Source organism: Cyprinodon variegatus, unplaced genomic scaffold (assembly GCF_000732505.1).
Source record: "Cyprinodon variegatus isolate N-32 unplaced genomic scaffold, C_variegatus-1.0 Scaffold740, whole genome shotgun sequence".
In the NCBI taxonomy this organism is placed as follows: Eukaryota; Metazoa; Chordata; class Actinopteri; order Cyprinodontiformes; family Cyprinodontidae; genus Cyprinodon; species Cyprinodon variegatus.
This window is the reverse complement of record NW_015151193.1, coordinates 262,273-276,098: the sequence shown is the minus strand read 5'-3', so window position 1 is coordinate 276,098 and position 13,826 is coordinate 262,273. Positions and strand designations below refer to the sequence as shown.

General features: G+C 39.8%; 1 protein-coding gene across 1 annotated transcript in view; it reads left to right on the top strand.

Moving 5' to 3' along the window:
• Positions 1-13,314, top strand: part of rbl1 (retinoblastoma-like 1) — a 22,485-nt gene extending 9,171 nt beyond the window's left edge. Inside the window, exons 7-19 of the mRNA XM_015395422.1 lie at positions 758-870; positions 1,659-1,762; positions 1,852-1,989; positions 2,436-2,600; positions 3,207-3,354; positions 3,937-4,167; positions 5,642-5,826; positions 5,907-6,083; positions 7,789-7,860; positions 7,932-8,019; positions 8,877-9,028; positions 9,110-9,274; positions 11,878-13,314. Coding sequence (XP_015250908.1) covers positions 758-870; positions 1,659-1,762; positions 1,852-1,989; positions 2,436-2,600; positions 3,207-3,354; positions 3,937-4,167; positions 5,642-5,826; positions 5,907-6,083; positions 7,789-7,860; positions 7,932-8,019; positions 8,877-9,028; positions 9,110-9,274; positions 11,878-12,072 — 1,933 coding nt within the window. The 3' untranslated portion in view covers positions 12,073-13,314. The remainder of the gene's footprint in view (positions 1-757; positions 871-1,658; positions 1,763-1,851; positions 1,990-2,435; positions 2,601-3,206; positions 3,355-3,936; positions 4,168-5,641; positions 5,827-5,906; positions 6,084-7,788; positions 7,861-7,931; positions 8,020-8,876; positions 9,029-9,109; positions 9,275-11,877) is intronic.
• The last annotated feature ends 512 nt before the right edge of the window (positions 13,315-13,826 follow it).

Here is a 13,826-nt window from a genome sequence, read left to right as displayed (position 1 = left end):
CCAATTTAGTGCTACTTGGTCCCAATGGAATTTCCCATTGGGAAACTGCTAGCACTAAGTTGCTAACTGGTTAGCAAGATGCTTCCCACAAACCGGCTACAACCAAACTTGCTTTAGAACCTTCCACCACAACGATCCCGCCCCCTTGATAATCGACCAATCACATTCCCTTCAGCTCTGCAGTCTGGATGAGTCTTAAAAAACATCTAAAAACATTTTTATTCCAAGAAGTTTTCAGTTATTGTGTTTTTATTCTGTGTTTATAACTCTTCATTCTGTGGTGAAGCACTTTGTCCCTTCCTAATTGTAAAAAAGTGCTACACATATAAAAAGAAAACATTTAAGATTTAATAATAATGATCATAATAATTGAACTTTATTGATCTCACATTGGAGAAATGTGCATCTGCATTTTAACCCATTCCTTTGTGGAGCAGTGGGCTGGAGCAGTGTGGGGTTAAGGGTCTTGCTCAGGGACCCAGGCTGGCAGTCCTTGGGAATTCTATGCCCTAACCACCAGGACGCCATTCCCAGTTTAACCTGTAAATGGCAGCAGAATCTCTGTTAAACCATGTTTGCTGTTTATCTCCATTCAGTCTTAATATTTATCTTTTCAGCCAAAAATGTGTTTTTGCCGAATAAACATAAAATATGGCGGCATGCCTTCTGATGTTACCCTCAGTAAGAAAACAGTATAAAGTTTAATAATGTTGCTTTTTGGGGTAGAATGTAAATTTATCCTGTTTATTTCCTGCAGGTCTTGTTCCAGAAGTCCCACAGAGTCCATTCTGACTCGAGTGAAAACTCTGGGACAAACCTTCAAAGAACATTACACCAACGACTCTGACGACACGCCGGGATCCCATATTGGTAACAAACAAACAAGCAATCGCTGTGGAGGGAAAAACGAGTTCATTTCATCCATTCACTGGCTTTTAAATGTCTTATATCCTTCTGTTTTACGGTTTAAATGTTGCCTATAGGCAATATTTCATCATATGAAATGTTGCCCAGACAACCAGCCGTCTCAGCCCCTCCCCTTTTATGATGTCAGTGTATCACACCACTTTTATAGGCTTTATACGCTGACTGCTACAGATTTTCCTTCCTCCAATTAAAAACATTACTTTCTTTTGGGGTTTTTTATATTTCTACAATAAATAAAGCAGGCAGAATTAATATGGAATAAACTAAGTTATTGTTAAAATTAGGGCAGGACGATGTGGCTAAAAGATAAAATCTCAGTTCAGATTTTATTCGATTTTAATTGAAGTATTAATGAAGTATTTACTACATGCATGTATTTTAAAATAGGTTTAGTTTATTCAAAAATATATTGTGCAAAGTAACAAATATTTAGCCAACAATCGAACATGTAAACTTAAAAAATCATAACATAAATCTTGTGCAAGTAACACAAATGTTCATCCAACAATAATTGTACTGATTTTTTTTATCAGTACAATATGAATTCGATTTATCGCCAAGTCCTTTTTAAATTCTTCACAGGGCCATAAACGGCCCCTGACCCACGCATTGGCCCCCTGCAGTAAACCGTGTGACTTCAGTGAGGCTGTATCTGGTCATAGAGCTGATGTTACAGATTTTAAACTGATTGAACACAGCATTGAGTTCACCAGATTACCTTTTTGATCCAGACTTTGCTGAGAATCGTTGGAAGTTGGCAGAAATCCTCTACTACAAAATCCTGGAGAACGTCCTGGTTCAGGAGACCAAGCGGCTGCAGGGCAGAGACATGAGCGTAAGCAGCTTGTTCTTATGGACCAAACCTGAATGACTATTTAATGGGATTTATTGGCCTTGAATGGAGATCTGTGTTTCTGCGGTTAGGTTTTGCTCGAACAGGACATCTTCCACTGCTCTCTGATGGCGTGCTGTTTGGAGGTGGTGTTGTTCTCCTACAGCTCCCAGAGGACCTTCCCTTGGATCATCACAATCTTCAAATTGGCCCCATTTTACTTCTTTAAGGTGAGAAAATCCCAGCAGAGCGGTGTTCTGTCAAATGAGCATTCCTCATGCCCAAGACTTCAGAACCCATTAAACTATCTCAACGGGCGTTTATCCCTTTAGTCATGTACAAAAAACTGTTTAATTTCTTACTTTTTGGTGTTTCTTTTTCGGAGAGTATGGGGATCTGACCTTAAATTGTTTTTTTGTACATGACTAAAAGAAAACACGCACGTCGAGGTAGTTTAAAGTCTATTTTTCATACAAAACTAAAGGGATAAACAGGTATTGACTAACGGTATGCTGGCCTGAGGAGGTATGCTCATCTGACAGAACAACAGCAATAATATTACACGGCAGCTAGCGCGAATCAGAAGAGCAGGATGTTTATCACTTGCTTAAATCTTTGTCTGCTAAATGTTCCTCTTTCCCTGAACTGAACAAGATGGTTTGGTGTTTTTATGCAGGTGATCGAGGTGTTTATCCGCTCTGAGGAAGGCCTTTCCCGTGACATGGTGAAGCATCTGAACTCCATAGAGGAGCAGGTTCTGGAGAGCCGAGCCTGGACCTCTGATTCTGCTCTGTGGAGCGCCTTGGAGGCGGCTGGGAATAAAGTCCCCACAGTGGAGGAGGTGAGCAGAAGCAGCGACACGAAAAAGCTTCTGATCTGCAGGAATGATGACGGCTAAAGTGTTCTAGGCACTCGTGTTGGGTCGGCCTGGAACGAGTTTTTCTAATGTTCCAACTAAACATTGTGAACAAACTGAATAACTGAGACACCGGCCACAACCAAAATGATTGCGAACCTTCTGCCACTACAATCCCGCCCCCTTGATAAACCACCAATCACATTCACTTTATTCACTCGTGTAAAGTCGTCCACCACTCGGGAGAATTCAGAAATGCAACGGTTGGAACAGCCGCTTTCCTACGACTTTAAAGAGTTACTCTACGTAAAAACATTTTCACCTTTTTAACACGTGCAAACCTTGTGAAACTGTGGCCCTGTGTGACTGAAGCGAACAAATAATAACTGAATAAATGAACAATTATTTAAATGAGCTGATTCTTGTGGTTCAGTTCAATCAAAAAAGCAGCTGTTCCCATTTTGTTAAAGAAAATAAAGAAAATGAAATAGTACCAGATAGTGTAACTTATTGGGTTGCAGTTTAGTGACAGATTTCCAACGTGAGGCAAACCTCTGGATCCACCTGCTGATCCTTTTAGTGTCTCTGCAGGTGAACTTCTCCTCTTGTCTGGATACGGGTTCTGGTTCCGGTTCCGGCTCCACTAATGCTCAGTCTCACCTGCCGCTGGTGGCCCACTCTCCCATCATCCACCCTCGGATCAGGGAGTTCAGGTCGGGTCTGGGGAGCACACGTAAAGGTGGGTTTTGGTGAATTCCTCTCTTTACTGGGATTTCTCATCTTGTTAGAAATATTTTATTTATACTCTTACTTTGTTTGTGTTTGATGGGTTGTGTTCTAATGAACTATTATGATGTATAATGTGTGATTCATCTTTTATTAACTCTTGCTTAAGATTGTTCCAGTTAAAGGTCATGCAACGGACGGGTTGTTAAAGAGGCCTGAACATCCTCTATCACATGTTTCTTCTAAACGTGTTCTTGGAACAATTCAATTGTAAAACAACCACATGCTTTGTTTTAACATATGTGCTGAGGTTTAAAGTCAGATCCTTTTGTTTCCCTTCCCCTTAGTTAAACCTCAGCTGGTGTAATTAGGGACATCCCCTTTTCTTCAATAAATAGCGAGGAGAAAGCTGAAGCCTGCAGAGTGGGGTGGAGATTGTAAACTCTGCAGTCTCTTCCTACTCTCCTCACGAGTAACTAAATTAATTGTCTCTGTGCTTTCTTTCTTTCCCTGTATGTATGTATGATGTTTTAGGTGCTTAGACCTGACACATCTTCTTTTGGTTAATTTTTCTCCCATGTTCTCCTGCTTTCAGAAGTGCCTCCTTCTCCGCTCTCGGTCCACGACAGATACAGCTCTCCTGCAGCCGGGAGCGCCAAACGGAGGCTATTCGGCGATGACCCGCCAGCGACCTCCGCAGGCCTGAGCATCAGCGGGAGCCCGCTGCCATCTCCTGTCAAGAGGCTGACGTTTGGGACAAGCAGCAGCGTCCAGAAGACCGGAGCCCCGGGAAACCAAACCACGGTGCTCAGTATCCCGCTGCAAGGTTGGTGCACGTCTGCCTCTTTTCTCTCCTCTGCTCTGCTGGGATGGGGGGGTCAGCAGAAACATTAATCAGCATTTGCTCTTAAGCATATCTGTGGTCTGTTTTCCCCCAAGTGTCTTTTTTTTATTCTATTCTATTCAGTTTATTTCTATATCTCCAATTCACATCATGTCTTCTCAGGTCACTTTCCAGTTCACCAGATCATCCAGTCAGATTGATTCAAAGTTTTCTATCTAAGGAAAACCAGCTGATTGCATCGACTCGAAGGCAATCATGGCTGTACATCTTATTTTGGCATTTGACCAATTAGATGAGCCCTCGAACGATATATTACCTACTGGAAATTAAGTTGAGGGGGAAAAAAAGGCAAAAAGCTAATTGAAAAGTTAAAAGTAAAGTAAAAAAATTAATAACCCTAGTTTATTATATTTAGGTCCACTATTAATGCCTCTAAGGTTATGTTGGACCAAAGAAAATCAGTTTCTTTCACTCTCTTTCAGTGTTTTTCATGAAGAAATTTTGTTATTATACTTAATATATTCGGTCAAGTTGGCGTTTCTTGTTATTACATTTTTGCCATCAAAATATACACACTACCGTTCAAAAGTTTGGGGTCACATTGAAATGTCCTTATTTTTGAATTAAAAGCACTGTACTTTTCAATGAAGATAACTTTAAACTAGTCTTAACTTTAAAGAAATACACTCTATACATTGCTAATGTGCTAAATGACTATTCTAGCTGCAAATGTCTGGTTTTTGGTGCAATATCTACATAGGTGTATAGAGGCCCATTTCCAGCAACTATCACTCCAGTGTTCTAATGGTACAATGTGTTTGCTCATTGGCTCAGAAGGCTAATTGATGATTAGAAAACCCTTGTGCAATCATTTTCACACATCTGAAAACAGTTTAGCTCGTTACAGAAGCTACAAAACTGACCTTCCTTTGAGCAGGTTGAGTTTCTGCAGCATCACATTTGTGGGGTCAATTAAACGCTCAAAATGGCCAGAAAAAGATAACTTTCATCTGAAACTCGACAGTCTATTCTTGTTCTTAGAAATGAAGGCTATTCCATGCGTGAAATTGCTAAGAAATTGAAGATTTCCTACAACGGTGTGTACTGCTCCCTTCAGAGGACAGCACAAACAGGCTCTAACCGGAGTAGAAAAAGAAGTGGGAGGCCGCATTGCACAACTGAGCAAGAAGATAAGTGCATTAGAGTCTCTAGTTTGAGAAACAGACGCCTCACAGGTCCCCAACTGGCATCTTCATTAAATAGTACCCGCAGTAGCCCGTTTGTGCTGTCCTCTGAAGGGAGTAGTACACAGTGTATATTTTTTGAATGTTACAAAAGTAATAAGGTCTTGTCCTGGATTCCAATGACACTATTGGCTTGAAATGTTGATTTTGAAAGTATTTCAAAGGGTTAACCCCTGTCTGATGTGAATTTGGTTTCGTTGGAACCTCTCCAGGTGAGCGCACCTTTACGCTGATCCCAGTCCAGCAGTGTGACCCCTCCGGCGTGGTCACAGCTCAGTTCCTTCTCACCTCCTCCCCGAGTCGAGGAGCCGTGGCCGCCCCCGCCTCCGGCGCCGAAGCCCAGTCAGGAAACGGGCGGCCGCGGCGCACCGGGTCCCTCGCTCTGTTCTTCAGGAAGGTAGGAGTGGGAGGGGGCAGTCCTCCAGAGAGACGTTTTGACAGCCTTCTCAGCTGCTCACGCTCTGTCTGCCCACGCAGGTGTATCACCTGGCCAGCGTTCGTCTGAGGGATCTGTGTCTGAAGCTGGACATCTCACCTGAGCTGAGAGGGAAAATCTGGACGTGTTTTGAGCACGCGTTGGTCCACTGCACTGACCTGATGAAGGACCGCCATCTGGACCAGCTCCTGCTCTGCTGTATCTACATAATATCCAAGGTAAGGACACGGAGACACGGGGCTGTTCATTAGGAGAGCATAAAGCTGCTGACAGCTGCTTCCAGGAAGAAACTGATGCTGCTGTGTGACCAGAGGGACAACATCTAGTCTGCTTTCTAACAGCTTCTTCTGTCTCAATTAAGATTTGAAATCTTTTTTAGCTCTTTGAAAATCATATGTGGTCATCAGCAGGAAGTCGTCCGCAGTTTATGGGAGTCCTGATAAAGAGGAATTTACGGAGCTCCTAAAGGGACATGGAGGGAAAAAATAAAGTTTTACAAGATCCCGCAATACTTTTGCGAGATCTCGCAATAGTTTTGCGAGATCACGCAAAACTATTGTGGGATCTCGCAAAAGTATTTCAGGATCTTGCAAAATTTTATTTTTTGTGAGATCTTGCAAAAGTATTGCGGGATCTCGCAAAACTATTGCGGGATCTCGCTAAAGTTTATTTTTGTGAGATCTTGCAAAAGTATTGCGGGATCTCGCAAAAGTATTACGGGATCATGCAAAAGTTTATTTTTTGTGAGATCTCACAAAAGTATTGCGGGATCTCGCAAAAGTTTATTTTTTGCGAGATCTTGCAAAAGTATTGCGAGATCTCGCAAAACTATTGCGGGATCATGCAAAAGTTTATTTTTTGTGAGATCTCGCAAAAGTATTGCGGGATCTCGCAAAAGTTTATTTTTTGCAAGATCTTGCAAAAGTATTGCAGGATCCCGCAAAACTATTGCGGGATCATGCAAAAGTTTATTTTTTGCGAGATCTTGCAAAAGTATTGCGAGATCTCGCAAAACTATTGCGGGATCATGCAAAACTTTATTTTTTGTGAGATCTCGCAAAAGTATTGCGGGATCTCGCAAAAGTTTATTTTTTGCAAGATCTTGCAAAAGTATTGCGGGATCTCGCAAAAATATTGCGAGATCCCGCAATATCTCCTTTTCCCCTCCATGTCCCTTCAGGGGCTCCGTAGGACTCAAAGCCTAAAATGCATTTTCCTGTACAAGGAAAATATTTTCTATGTTCTAATGTCCTGTTTTTTTATTGAATTTTCCAGAAAAATATGCTTTTTTCCAGATCAAATTCTCTTCGCATCATTTTGCTTAGTGAGAAAAAAAAAGGGAACTTGAAGACATTTTAATTGATCAGTGGGATTGGGTTTGTATTGGACTTAAAGTACAGATAATTTGATCTTAAAAACTAATTTTAAGAAGCAGGTAATTTGACAAACCCAATCTTGAGAATAAATGTGGAAAATAAAATCTATAATAAATATATATACAATATGTAAAAATGCAAAATAAAACAATTAAATCTAAAGAAGTAATCTTTGAAAAGACAAAATAATTATAAACCTTTTTTAAAATTAGAAAAATGTGTTTAAAAAAGTCTAAAATATATTACAAAAAAATGTAAAAACATGCAAATGACTCTTAAAATCGCGTTTTAATGTTTAATTGCTGTTATTCGGATTTCAAATTACCGAAACATTTTCATTGCAACAATAGTGGAGCAAAATTGGCTCCATACCAAACTGGACTTTTCCCTTATCTTTTTCCTGTCACTTGATATTATTTAGAAAATAGAAACTAATCTTGAGGTAAAAAGGTAAAATAAACATTAAGAGCTTCTGAGCTGAGGGAACTGTTAATGTGGGCTGGAAGGGCGGAGCCTCCTGTTGAACGAGTTTCTCTGTTTTTTCCAGATCACCAAAGAGACTCACACCTTCCAGGACATCATGAAGTGTTACCGCAGCCAACCACAAGCCAGCAGCCACGTGAGAAACACTCCATACTGAACATCTACAGAGTAAACCCCCCCCAGCTGACCTTGTGTGTGTGTGTTCAGGTGTACCGCAGCGTCTTACTGCGTCGGACTCCCAGAGAGCAGCCAGCTGATGAAAACATGGAGGTGGACTCTGCGTCTGGTGGAGAATGTAAGAAAAGAAACTCGCCGCTTTAACGAAGCTAAAGCAGAAAACCAGATGGAAGCAAGGAAAGCTGCTATTGGCCGTCCTAAAAGCTTTGATCCAGGAGAAAAAAAACACCCCTTTAAATATGTTTAAAACTAAAGATGAACCCTTAATGATATTATACTTGATCCAAAACAAAATTATTATTCATTTATTTATTTTTTCACCAAACAGGAGAAACTCAATACAACTGAAAAAGGAGCAGAATGCAGAAAATCTTATGTTATCTGCCACCATAATAAAAGTGGTAATAATAATTTTTTAACCACTAAACGGTGAAATAAAATCAGCCGCTGGTTTATAATCAGTTATTTAAACATTTATTAGGTTTCACCCTTCGTTTCATTTGGAAATGTTAAAATGAAGCACAAGGAACTGAAAGATTCACCCAATTTTTTATATTTTCTTAACATTTTATAAACATTTGTATGGAAGCCCGTTTCCGCCACTCTGTAAAAAAAGAAAAAAAATTATCTCAATATAATGAGATAGTAACTCATAATCTTTTTAAATGTTTTTCTTTTCTGTTAAAAAGCCCCAGTTTAGCTCCATACAGTTTTTCTTTTTTAGCCTCTTACTTTTCAGTTGCGTTAAAATGCTGCTTTCAGAACATCAGTGGGTTCCTAGGATGGACTGATCTTATATTTTACGCTCAGATGGAGCCGAGTGACCGAGATCAGAGCATCAGGGTGATGTAGGAACATCTGTGATGATAGAAACAGGCATCAATCTGATCAGTGCTGTCATTGCAGGTTTAAATTGCAATAATAAACTGTTAATATCTGTTTGTTATTTTTAACACCGGCTGTGTTTGTTTCCAGCTGCAGAGAAAGCCAGTCAGCGTCCAGCCGAAAGAAAGTCGGACCAATCAGAGGAGGAGGAGGAGCGTGGTGACCTCATCCAGTTTTATAACACCGTGTTCGTGCTGAAGATGAAGAGCTTCGCTCTGCGATACGTCGCTAACGATAACCGGGTACGGCGTGCTCCATGTAGCCTGCCAGGTCAGGCTCTGATCCACTGAAAACATGACGCCTCTGTGTCGCTTCCCCCCCAGGCGGACGCTCCCCCGCTTTCTCCGTTCCCTTCGGTCCGGGCTCAGCCTCTGTCGCCCCGCCGGGTCAGCCAGAGGCACTCGCTGTACGTTTCGCCTCACAAGAACTCTGTGGGCTCTCTCACGCCGAACTCGTACACGTACAGGATCAACAACAGTCCGTCAAAGGCAAGAACACAAACACCCACACACTAGTTCTCATCAGAGGGGGGGCGGCTGCGGGTTTGAACGGCTTCAGTCACCTGTCACTACCTGATCCGTCCTGGAAGCACGATCCAGATATACATCCGGGTCGCTCTCAATTTTATTTTGTCAAAAAGACCTAGATGACGTTTTTCCCTTCCAAAAAATAGTAAACGTAATAAAATATAATGTGTTAAATTCATAAGAGGATTAGGGCCACTGAAAAAAGAAAACAAAAGTTAACTGATTTCTTTTTTTTTTCAGTATATTATGAGAAAAATCTCAGAATTCTGACTTTAATCTCCGAATTTTGAATGAATTCTGACAGCTATTCCAGCATTTTCCACTCATGTGTCACTGGCCCTCCCAAACAGCTCAGATCTTTGTCAGTGAAGCTGAGTGCTCCACATCTCTGCCTTCATGGTGCCACAATTCTGAGAAAAAAAGTCAGAATTCTGAGATTAAAGAGAATTCTGAGAAAAAAGTCAGAATTCTGAGATTAAAGAGAATTCTGAGAAAAAAGTCAGAATTCTGAGAAAAAAGTCAGAATTCTGAGATTAAAGTCAGAATTCTGAGATTAAAGTCAGNAAAGTCAGAATTCTGAGATTAAAGTCAGAATTCTGAGAAAAAAGTCAGAATTCTGAGATTAAAGTCAGAATTCTGACTTTTCCTCCCATATTAAGGTGAAAATCTTTTTGAGTTTTATGTTTTCCTTTTGTGTTAACCTTATTGTATATAATGCGTGATCTAAAGAAAGAACCAACTAAAATGCAGATTAACAGGATTTAATCATATTTTGCCGGACTGCTCTGAGTGTGTCCCATGATCACGTCAGAGAAGCAGTTTACCGGAGAAAATGGAAAAAGCGTCAGAATTGTCTCATAAAACATTTTTAAAGATGTGTTTTAGCATTCTTTAGCGAGTTAAGGATAGAAATAAGTACCTTTAAAACCATAATTACATTATTTAAGGTTATCCGGGTGTGTATCTGTTCAGGTATGCGCAGCACGGAGCGTGCTTCCGTGACGGATCGGGTGGTGACATCACCTCTAGAAGAAGCACATATGGAGGCATATGGTAGCGCAGTGGTTAGCGCACATGACCTCCATGTTTGGAGGCCTTAGTCCTTGACGCGGCCAAACCAGGTTCAAATCCGGCCTGTGGTCCTTTCCTGCATATCTTTCCCCTCTATCATACCACCTTTCCTGTCAGCCTACTGTCCAAAAAAAAAAAACGAGCCACTAGCGCCGTAAAAACTAACTTTCAAGAATTATTTTCAGGTTTCAATTTTTTTCTTCTTTTATTTTCAATCTTTTTCATTTTGAAAAATATTTTTCAATTTCACATTGCTGATCAAGGTTCACAGTCATCCAGGTCATAGTCATTCCGTAAAGGTTCAAAAATATCCACTTGACTTGGTTTCCAAGATTTGAAGACGTTTTGCCACCTCTCCAGGAAGCTTTCTCAATTCAAATGCCAATTGTTCTGTTTTCATTTTTAGTTATCTTGTTTTTCAATTTTCTCTTTCCTTTTTCAAACCCTTCCAGTTTAAAAGATAATTTTCATATTTTACATTTCATTTTTTTAGAAAATCCCTTTTATTGGGAAATTACGGAAGAGGATTAGGGCCACTGGAAAAAAAAAAAATAAGTAACCTGATTTTTAAATTTTATTTCAGTTTAACATGGGGAAAAAAAGTCAGAATTCTGAGAAAAAAGTCAGAATTCTGACTTTTTTCTCAGAATTCTGACTTTTTTTCCCATATTAAACTGAAATAAAATTTAAAAATCAGTTAACTTTTTTTTTTCTCAGTGGCCCTAATCCTCTTCCGTAGGAAATTGTGGTGTTAGAGCAGCAAAAGGTTAAGTAGAAGTGGCCGCACAGTGTGAACATTAGAAAAGTGTCAATTACCAGACAGGAAAATAAAACAGAGTATTGTACTGTGCAGTGATTTACAATATAAATACTCTGTATCTGGACAATAAAAAAAATATATATATATAATCTGTGGACATTTTTACAGTAACTGATACGTGAAAAATAGAAGCAACACCAGAGATCTGCAAAAAAAAAAAAAAGATTTAAACTTTAATGTTGTTATGTTGTCACAATTACAAAGCAACCAAATGTAGTTTCCAGAAGTGGTATAAAGGATATGAATATTTATTTGCATATGTACAGAAACTATGTATGTATCGACTATAAATAGTATATATAAACAGAGAGTCATTTTAAGAAGTTATAAAATACATAAATATGGAAACTATATACAGATTATACAGGAAAGTTAGGATATAGATTACATATATATTAGTGGCTTTATTACAGTTGTATGGCCCAATTTTAACGCCATAGTTTTACACCAATGAGCTACAACTTCATCAGTTGAGGATCAGATACATGAAGAAAATTTTATATATTTTTTATAAACTGATTTAATATCACCCACACATTAGTCAGCTGAAGATTAGTATGAAAATATGACTTTGGATTATAAATAATCCCAGATTATTTTAACGTAAAACTCCTTTAACCTGATGCAGCTTCTGTTTGTGTAACGAAGGCCTCTCCCCTCCCTGCCTCTGTAGGAGCTGTCCGACATAAACCGGATGATCCGCCAGGGTTCGGTCAGCAGGAAGAGGGCCTTCAACATAGAGGGAGACGTGATGATGTCACTAGCGTGCGACTCCCCCAGTAAGAGGTCGTGTCCGGAGAACGGCAGCAGTCCGGACGTGCTGCTGAAGCGTCTTCAGGACGTGGTGTCTGAGCGGCAGAGTCGCTGACCAGCCTCCAAATAAAAGACTCAAAGCAGCAGTTACGCACGGAGGCGTCTTCCCACGGTTTCCTTTAGCATTTAGAGCTTTTCTGTTACCAAACAAGTTCTGATCGTTACCGACTTCAAAAGATGAGAGGTTTGGGCGACTGAAGGAACATCAACCGTTCTGCTCCTCAGACGCTCCTCTTTAGGGTTATTTCTACTCTTTTTAAACCTGACGGAGAGTCGGATCCACCGATGTCTGTTTTAGATTCATGTCTATCAATGGCTAAATACGCCAGAACGGCTTCTGCAATTACAAAAAACAAAAAAAAACTGATTTGATTTTGTTTTAATCGTTAGTTTTTGTTTATTCCGCTTTAGAGTTTATATATGTTAGAAAACGAGGTCAGCTCCCAATCGTTATCTAACTGGAAAACTTTGGTTTCAGGGAGCCTCCAGCTGTTGACCTCCCCTCCAGGTCAGGGTTTTAAGTCTCTTCTCTCTGCTGGATCTTTCTGTTTGTTTCTTTCCAGAACGAAGCTCTTACCGGTAATTTTCATTTAGATTTTTGCTGCCAATAAGAGAAAAATAAAGGTGCAGCTCTCTGCTCTGCTTGGACGTGCATCGGTTCGGATGCCATGTTTATGGGACGCGTCTCTGCAGCAGTGAGGTGTTTTTATTTGCTGATTATTTCCTCTGTTACTCTGACACTTCTATTTAAGCAGTATAGAGTCAAAATACAAATAGTTCTTTTAGAAATGTGATTTCTTAGGCATTAAAGAGGCTCCTGGTTGATTCGTGGAAGTACCAGACCTTCATTTTTCGTTTTTGAAGAGATCATGCAGAGCACATCTCTTCTTTAAATCTGTTCTACTTAAAAACATCTAAATAACTTTATATCAGATGATAAAGTTAGGGTTTATTTTTGGGAACGTTTATTAAAACCCAAATTGTTTATAGATTCTTCCACCATCTGATCTTTCCACTATTTAAAAAACCCAACATAAAATCAAGTTTTAGAATATTGTGTTTTACTTGTTTTTAATGAGGTTTTGAGCGCTTTGCTAATGGCTAGCTGGTCATCGTGGGTGTGTAGCATCTACACATCGACTTCCTCCTCTATCAGCGCTGCTGTCAGAGAAAACTTTATAGTTTTATCCCACTTAATGTTAAAAAAGAAATAGTTTTGTAAATTGTAACAAGATGCAGTATTGTTTGTGACCGTTGTTTCCTGCAAACATTTAGTTTTGTAAAATAAAAAACATCTTCCCTTTACGTTTGTTTTGTTTTTCTGTTTTTTATGCAACCAGTGGAGAAAAAAAACTCAACAAAAGAAGAATTGATCCCGTCAGCCTCAGGATAAAATACACAAATAACAAATATTCCTGCCAATTAGAAATAAAAATGTAGGGCAGAGTCCGGTCAGCAAGGAAACCTAATTCGTTTGAGGTGATTTAATGAATTTGGCGTTAATCAGTAAAAAAATAAAACTTTTTTTATCACGATCACTGAGTCTGGGAGCGGCCATTTTTACCCAAATATAGTAACCCCTCCCTCCTGCCATCTTCCAGCAGTGACGTCACGGTGCGGTAAGCCTAGCGCCATTCTCCCCGCTTTACAAGCTAAATCAATGGGAACTACTAGACACATCTGCAATCAACAACAATTATTGAAGATTTCCAGAGGACTTCACCATTGAAATTCACCAGAGCTATAGTGAAACTGACAATGCTCACGTGCATGGCAGCTGGATGCTGGAATACATCGGTGAAAAGTCTG